Source organism: Myotis davidii, unplaced genomic scaffold (assembly GCF_000327345.1).
Source record: "Myotis davidii unplaced genomic scaffold, ASM32734v1 scaffold332, whole genome shotgun sequence".
Lineage (NCBI taxonomy): Eukaryota > Metazoa > Chordata > Mammalia > Chiroptera > Vespertilionidae > Myotis > Myotis davidii.
In genome coordinates, this window is record NW_006285779.1 from 8192068 (window position 1) to 8200779 (window position 8712).

Sequence of the window (8712 nt, forward strand, 5' to 3'; positions counted from 1 at the left end):
AACTACCCGCAAACAATGTGTTAAGCAACTAATTAAAGGTTCAGGAACTTCCTCGGTTTCTATTATGTTTGCTCAATGACTGAGTGAATAACTGCTCAACTCTTAACTATTTATGTAGCTGTAGCTCTCTAAATCTTGAAGGGATCCGCTGAAATCAGTCTCCCCCGAGACAGCTGGTTACCAGGGCACTGCCCCTGGCAGCTCCTTCAGTGTTTTGAGCTGGATTCGAAGGGACTGTTTCGGCACCCCCGCACATCCATTTGTTAACTTACAGCCTTAGGCAAGTTTTAAAAATCTCTCTGAGCTTCAATTTCCGTTTCTTTAAAAGGTGAATAATAAGTATTTTGCACAAGTTATTACTCTCGCATGTATTCAACAAGTTTTGAATGCCTGCTTTGACTAGGCACTATGTTAGGTACTAGGGAGTTTTCCCCCAGTATTATTTTGTATTTTAGTTCCAGGTGTACAGCAGAATGATTTGACTGTCATACACTTACCAAAGTGTTCCCCCTGATGTTCCCACTACCCTCCTGGCACTACACACAGTTATTGTCATATTATTGACTCTATCCCCTATGCTCTACTTTACGTCCCCGTGACGATTTTGTAAGTACCAATTTGTACTTCTTACTCCCTTCACCTCTTTCACCCAGTCTCCCAAACCCTCCCCCTCTGGCAACCGCCAGCCGGTCTCTGTGTCTATGAATCTGTTTAAATTTTGTTTGTTTATCTTGTTCTTTAGATTCCACATATAAGTGAAATCATAGGGTATTTATCTTTCTCTGACTGACTCAGTTCACTTACTATAACACCCTCTAGGTCCATCCATGCTATCCCAAACAGTAAAATTTCAGTCTTTTTTATGTGTGCTGGGGATTTTCAGTGGAAATAAAAAAAAAGATCCTAGCATTATGTAATTTACAATCCAGAGGGTAGGCATGTATTTATGATATAATAATGCAAATAAGTGTATGATTATAAACCATGTAGCACGGGTCCTGTAGAAAGAGGCCATGTAGCTGGAGGACTAAGGGAGGGAGGAGCAGTCAGCAAAGGGTTCTCTGAGGAATTGAATTTGGAGCTGAGCTCTAACGAAAGATTAGGCATTAACCAGACAAGAACCTGATAAAAGATTGTCCCAGGCTTTTTCGATCTGGAGAAGACTTCCTTGTTAGAGTCTGAAAAAGGACCAGTTTAGTTGTAGCCCAGAGAGTAAGTAAAAACATTGTTTGAGTGATAGTGGCGAGGTCAGCAGGGGCCAGAGCATGCAGGTCTTACAAGGATTTTAAGAATATTGGTTTTTAGCCTGACCGGCATGGGTCAGTGGTTGAGCGTCAACCTATGAACCAGGAGGTCACGGTTTGATTCCTGGTCAGGGCACTTGCTCTGGTTTCAGGCTTGATCCCAAGTCGGGAGCATGCAGGAGGCAGCCTATCAGTGATTCACTCTCATCATTGATGTTTCTCTCTCTCTCTCTCTCTCTCGCTCTTGCTCTCGCTCTCGCTCTCGCTCTCTCGCTCTCTCCCTCTCCCTCCTTCTCTGAAATCAATAAAAATAGCGCTTAAATAATTTTTAAAAGAATGTTGGTCCTTAGCACAAAACAATGTGATACCATGAACGTGCTCACAGGACTGTCATGTCACCATTGGCCGTGTGAAAACATCACTCTGGAGAAGGAATTGGAGAAGGAGAATGAATTATAAGGTAGCAGGACTCAAACACTGGACTATTGGAAAGTCCTATATCATTTAATATACAGAGTAAGCTGCCATAAGAGAAAGACCCCGATAATGCAGTGGCTTAAAGAAGACAAGAGCTTCTTTCTGTCTGTGATGTTGAAATGATTGCGGGTGGGCTGCCTCTCTTCTGTGGGGTCATTCAGAGAACCAGTTTTTCTCCATCTTGTTGACCATCCTGTGCCCTGAGGCTATTGTTTTCATTTTGGTGATCACAGTGGGGCCATCTCCAAGGGGTCACAGTGGGGTCAACCCATGAGTAGGGGGAGAAACGGAGAGCATGGGTGACCATTTGTCCAACAGTGTAGGACAGACACACATCACTCCTGCTAACATCATGGCAGCCTAGTCACATGGCCACAAGAGGAGCTGGGAAAGGTCTGTAACGAGGCTGCCTTGTCCGGATGCAGTAATGAAATGTATCCGGAGGTCTCTGATGCTAAAGAGAAGATGTAGAAAACGGATAAGGAGCGACGATTATTTGTCTACACCTGGGGCAACATGAAGAAGCTTCCCTTAAACAGGAGAAACATGTCAGTTATAACTATAGGAAGGAAGGAGAAACTTGCAGCAATTAGAGGTTTGGCAGAAAAGAAGAAATAAAATAATATAAATAAAATTTATGACAGAGTCACATAGTAGAAGCTGAATAAAGGATGACTGTTGGTGGTAATAGTATCAGCTATATTACTAATAATATAATGATAATTCCCATTTAAGCAATGTGAATTCTTATTAAGTTATTGGATCTAGAAATTGAAATCTTTTATAATGAGTGAATGAATATTAAATGTCTTTGGTAAGATTAAGAATATTTCTCTCTGCCCTGACCGGTTTGGCTCAGTGGATAGAGCGTCAGCCTGCGGATTCAAGGGTCCCAGGTTCAATTCTGGTTAAGGGCATGTACCTTGGTTGCGGGCACATCCCCAGTAGGGAGTGTGCAGGAGGCAGCTGATCGATGTTTCTCTCTCATCGATGTTTCTAACTCTCTGTCCCACTCCCTCTCTGTAAAAAATCAATAAAATATATTTTTAAAAAAAGAATATTTCTCTCATTTGTCTACTTTTTTAGTTTTTTGTTTGTTAATCCTCACCTGAGGGTATTTTTTCTATTGCTTTTTAGAGAGAGTGGAGGGAGGGGGAGAGACAGAGAGAGAGTGAAACATCAATGTGTCTGATTGGTTGCCTCTGCACGCATGGATGAGCCTGCAACCAAGGTACGTTCCCTTGATCAGAATCGAACCTGGGACCCTTCAGTCTGAGGGCCAATGCTCTAACCACTGAGAAAAATGGGCTGGAGCTACATTTTCAGTTTTGAGTTCTCACTATTCTGGTGTCTCCTATTTATTTCCCAGCTAGCGGAGGTCTACGGCCCGGTGTTCACTGTGTACTTGGGCACGCAGCCCACGGTGGTGCTGCACGGGTACGCCGCCGTGAAGGAAGCCCTGATCGACCGGGGCGAGGAGTTTGCTGGCAGAGGCAGTTTCCCAGTGATAGACTACCTCTCCCGGGGATTAGGTATGCTTCCATGTGGGGAATGTGTGCGGATTTGCAAGTTGCCAAGATTCCAAATGGGCGAAGGAACTGAGAAACTTTAAGCATGTATAGAAATTTATGGAAATATCATAATTCCAACATTTTCTGTAAAGGACAATTAATCCATATTTAAAATGATGAAGGCGACACATGTTGCCATAAAACGATAATTTCAATGCAAACCAACTCACCACAATGTTCTATTGGTGACTAAGCCCTGCTCGTTTTAAATTATGGCCTGCTAAGAATGAGAAAGAGAGGGAAGAAATTGACTGCGTTATTTTAGTCACCAAATATTTTGCTTTCTGTCCTGGGTCATGATTGCCAAGAGATTATTTCAGAAAACGTGTATAGTATGCATGGAACCAACATAAGTTTGGAATATTTCCAACCTTACCTTTAATCTTCTCATCTAAAAAGGATAAGAAATATTTGAGTTCAATAGAATACAAAGCATAAAGCACAAATATGCTCTAAAAAGATGATTATGGAGAAACACATAGAAAGGGTTGGAATTGATATTAGAAAAAGCTTTTCAACTTAAGTACTTGAACTATCTTCCATTTGTTTTTGGAGCTGGACTTAAAACTGCCCGGTCCTCAGGAGGGTCACTGGGTTCCGGCAAGGAGATAAGGCCTGGGTGGGGTCCTTCCCTCCTCCGAATTGTTCTCAAAGACCTCCTTGGACAAGCTTCCTACAAGCGTTATTTTCCCTCCCTGGTCCTGTCTTAAATCTGGACGTCTAATGTTGGCCTTCCTTGGTGTTAAGACACATTTCATGGAAGGTATTTCACAAAGAGAGGGAGAATGTTAACATGCGAAGGACTACGGCTACGTCCCTTATCTGAGGAATAGATTTTCATGAGCTTCCTTCCAATGCATCAGAGCTGTCTCTCCTCCCAAGGATTGGCTCCATTTTTGCTTACTATGCACAGAAGTTGGCCCTGAACATTTAATCCATTACTTGGGCTCACCTTGATTTATTAGCTGTGTGATTAAGGCGTAAGCATTTTGTCTCCATGATCTTCAGCCTTCTTAGCAGTTAAATGGGGACAAAAACTGGTTCACAGAGTTACTGCAAACTTTAGAGGAGTTCATGGATGAAGAAGAGTCTAGTAAGATGTCAATCCAAGAGTCTTGACAGTGACAGTGGGCGTCTAGGCTGGGGTAAGAGAGAAGGCAGGCAAATAGGGCGCAGTGGGAATGTCTGAGGCTGGCACCATGATATTTATGTTTCTTCTTAATGACATTATCATTTTCTGAGATAAAGCCTGTCAGCTAGGACTCATGAAAATGGAAGTTATCCTTTTTTATTTATTTTTTGTCCGGATAGGAATTGTTTTCAGCAATGGAGAAATGTGGAAGCACACCCGGCGTTTCTCCCTCATGGTTTTGCGGAACATGGGCATGGGCAAGAAGACCATTGAAGACAGAATTCAAGAGGAAGCCTTGTGTCTGGTGGAAGCTTTAAAGAAAACCAACGGTGCGTATCTCTGTCATTGACAGGAGAAGCTTGGGTGATGCTATTACAGATAGACTGCAGAGACAGGATGGCTCCGGTACAGCAGAAGCTCGCTTTTTGCTCACTACCCGTAGGAAGAGGGGAAGCGGTTGGCTTTTTCAGGTTCTCCGGGTACCAGGTCGATAGGGGCTTTGATAGCTTCACCGTGTGGCTTCCAGTGTGTCACCTGGGATTCATCCCTCTTGGTGGGAGTGGAAGGAACAAAGAACAAGGAAAAGAGCCAGCTGTGTTGGAGGAGTCCGGCATGGCAGCGGTACACAACCCGTCCTCTCTTCCATGAGCTGTAACTTCCAGGGCTAACCCACCTCTAAGAACTGGAAACATGGCTGTCCGTGGCCCCGGAAGAAGAGGAGAACTCGGGTTTTGGCAATCAGCTAGTAGTTTAGCCACAATAACTTGAAAAACTAGGTAATTTCTCTAGTAGCTTCTTGAGAAACCTTGCACATATTTCATGATATATGTACATCAAGTCGTTATGCTATGCAGGTGAAACATACTGTGCTGAATGTCAATTATATCTCAGTGAAACTGAAAAAAAAGCACTGGTGGTTCAGGGGTAGAATTTATGGCAAAACCTTGCCGCGCACAGGGCGGCATCACGGCTCACGCAACAGTGTAGGTGGGAAGGGAGGCTTTCTGGGCGGGGGCGGTGGCTCCTAAGCAGACCCCAGAATGGCCTGACAGAGGAGGGAAAGGACACTGGGGTGAGGTTTCTATGGTGCTTAAGGGGTGAGGGGGGGTGTCCCTGTGCCCGCCAGGGCTTGTGTGGGTAAACACCCTGCTTGTACCAAAGAGGGGAACACCTGAGCTTTTAAAAACCAGTTTGTCCAGATGTGAGCAGAGGAAGAAAAGGTAAGGCTTAAAGCTGTCAGCAGCCCCATACCAAAGAACGGAGTCATATTCTTTATTACATATAGAAAGCCTGCTTGCTGTACTGTAACATCGTTTTTCAAATACCAGAATGTAAGTCCAATTTCTCTCATAAATCATCTCTTCTACAAGAAAAGCACACCCGACTTCTTCAGCCATGTTTTGTAAAGTAAGATTTCAGGTGTCCCCAGTCTCTTGATTTTCTTACTTAGGTTGCTCAGTTTCTTATGAGCATCATGAAGCATCACACTGAAGGCTAAATCTTACACCTTCAAAGGTGTTTTTGCCAGAGAAAGAACGAACTCCTACTCTTTGCGACAGCATGGATGACCTAGAGGGCGTCATGCTGAGTGAAGTAAGTCAGTCAGAGAAAGACAAATACCGTATGATTTCACTTTTATGTGAAATCTAAAGAACCATATAAGCGAATAAACGAAAGAGAAACAGGCTCGTAGACACCGAGAACAGACGGATGGTTGCAAGAGGTGGGGAGGTTGGGAGCGTGAGTGAGAAAGGTGAAGGGATTGAGAAGTACAGATCGGAAGTTACAAAATAGTCATGGGGATGCACAGTACAGCATAGGGAATATAGTCAATAACATTATAATAAATAAATAAAATTTAAAAGTTATTTTTAAAAGATCTTGTGAATTACCTCGTGGCTCTTATTTGGCAAATGCTGTCAATAGAAGAATACTTGAGGGAAATTGATAAACTGGACTGGGTTAGACAGTTATGTTTGGGGAAACACAACACATTTTATTTTAGGCATGCTGCGTTTATGGTGAGGGTGGCATGTCTAGGTAGCTCCTATACTTAAACAACCTTTGGAGTCAACCTTTCTCGGTTATTTTACACGGTCAACTTAAGATGCCTATGAGCATTCTGCTCTAACTTTTAACTCCTGTTGTTTTCAGCATCTCCCTGCGACCCTTCTCTCCTCCTGGGCTGTGCTCCCTGCAATGTGATCTGCTCCGTTATCTTCCAGAGCCGCTTTGAGTACAGCGACGAGAGGTTGCTGACCTTGCTACACTATTTTAATGAAAACTTGAGGATTATAAGCAGCATTTGGATACAGGTAAAGTCAAGGTTCTCTTTAAATGAGAAATAATTTTCTGACTAATCTATTGCTTATGCCTACCCCATCCCTTTGCCCTATTTCAAAATGGCTGAAGTGATGTTTAGCAAACTATCATTTGTAAGCAATTAGTGAGTTATCAAATCAACTCAATGTGTTAAATTTAAAGCATGAAACATAGCAATAGAAAGAAAATTATTATATTAAACTGCATCAAAGGATAAGGTATTTTTTTAGAAACTTTTTTTTCTATAGATGAAGAGGGTAATGGTGTAAAATGTATGTATTTCTTGCTATAGGACACAGTCAGAAAATATTAGTAACCTCTGATATATAATCATTAACAACTAAAGTTTTGTGTGGCTCAGAAGGTTTTTCAGTGTTCCACCTGGGAAGGACCCTGGAGAACAAAGAGTCAACTCCTCATTTTTTGGAACAGGAAACTATCACCCACAGATAGGAAGCACATTCTCAAAGTAGACTAACGAAGACCATTAATGAGCTAGACCTAGAATCCAGACTTCTTGATTCTCTATCGAGTTTGATACAAGCTACCAGCCCGAATAAACTGTTCCAGCGCCCACCAACGGTATTAGGTCATGGAGGTGCCGGTTAAAGCAGAGCCGGTAAACTCCAGGATTGGGAATGGCCAAGTATGTTCTAGTGCAGGATGCACGTCTGATTCATCTTCACCTACTCAGCGTATAGCAAAGTGTCTGATACATAATAGAGACCAGTAAGAGTTTGGTGAGTAAATGAATGAATTATTCTTTACTCTTTCAGCTCTACAATGCTTTCCCCTATTTAATGCATTATCTCCCAGGAAGTCATAATGAATTCTTTAACAACTTTACTGAACAGAAAAAATTTATTTTGGAGCAAATAAAAGAACACCAGGAATCCTTGGACCTCGGTAACCCTCGAGACTTTATTGACTACTTCATGATTAAAATGGAAAAGGTATAAAGGACCCTGATCTGCAACCTCATCTTTTGTGGGTGATGTGGCTCGGATGAGTTCTGATCTTTTCAGTGAAATTGGGATATTAAATCTGAAGCTCCTTCCTCAGGCTGTATTAATTACTTGTGCAATCTCTTACTTGTGCAAATCATATTGGGTGTCTTGAGATAGCCCCAGATGCTTCCTAAAAATGATTTACATGATAAAAGCTGGATCTTTATTTGGAACAGGTTGAAATACACGCACACGTACACACATACGCAAAGAAGTACACACACATTCAAGATGAATGATAAACAACATGTAGCATTCATAAAATAAGTTCCATGAATGCAAGATGTAACATGTGAGGGAACACAGGAATGGATATGCATCTAGAAAGGCTAACCTTCAGAAAGATACTAGGAAGTCTTCCCAGATGAGGTAGTTTTAGAGGAAACTGGCTCAGATGAACAGATGACAAATGATCAAGTGTGTGGAGTCCTCGAAGTTACTGAGGAACTATCATGGGTGTAACTACTGGCGACATTGGGAACAATGATTCTGTTAGGGGGTGAGTGGTTCTGGAGCTCGAATGTGAAATTTAGACAATGAAATAGACAATAAATGCTAGAACTGACAGAGACTAGCCATGATGACTTGATAAAAATTACGTTTGAAAGAACTGAATGGCCCTCATGGGTGAGAAAGTGAGGAATCAGAAAGGACTTATTGAAAGTTTATAGCTCTGATTTTATTTAAACTGTTTGAAGGAATCCTCACAACTCATCTGACTTTACCTTTAGCTATTACACTCTCTAACGTCTGGCTTAATTGGCCAAATAAGCAAATTAAGCCAATAATGATGTTATATGGAGTTATGTTATGGTATCTCAAAGGCTCGTTAATTTATCAAGTAATTCTAATACATCATTCCTAGGAAAAGTACAATAAACAGTCTGTGTTTACCATGGACAACTTGATCACTACCATATGGGATATGTTTAGTGCGGGAACGGAGACAACGACCACCA

The 8712-nt window shown here is 42.0% G+C and overlaps 1 protein-coding gene across 1 annotated transcript in view; it reads left to right on the forward strand.

The window, feature by feature from the left end:
* LOC102757298 (cytochrome P450 2C21-like) overlaps positions 1 to 8712 on the forward strand; it is a 14216-nt gene that overhangs the window by 800 nt on the left and 4704 nt on the right. The window contains exons 2-6 of the mRNA XM_015559282.1: positions 3091 to 3253; positions 4604 to 4753; positions 6579 to 6739; positions 7523 to 7699; positions 8619 to 8708. Of these exons, the coding sequence (XP_015414768.1) occupies positions 3091 to 3253; positions 4604 to 4753; positions 6579 to 6739; positions 7523 to 7699; positions 8619 to 8708 (741 nt within the window). The remainder of the gene's footprint in view (positions 1 to 3090; positions 3254 to 4603; positions 4754 to 6578; positions 6740 to 7522; positions 7700 to 8618; positions 8709 to 8712) is intronic.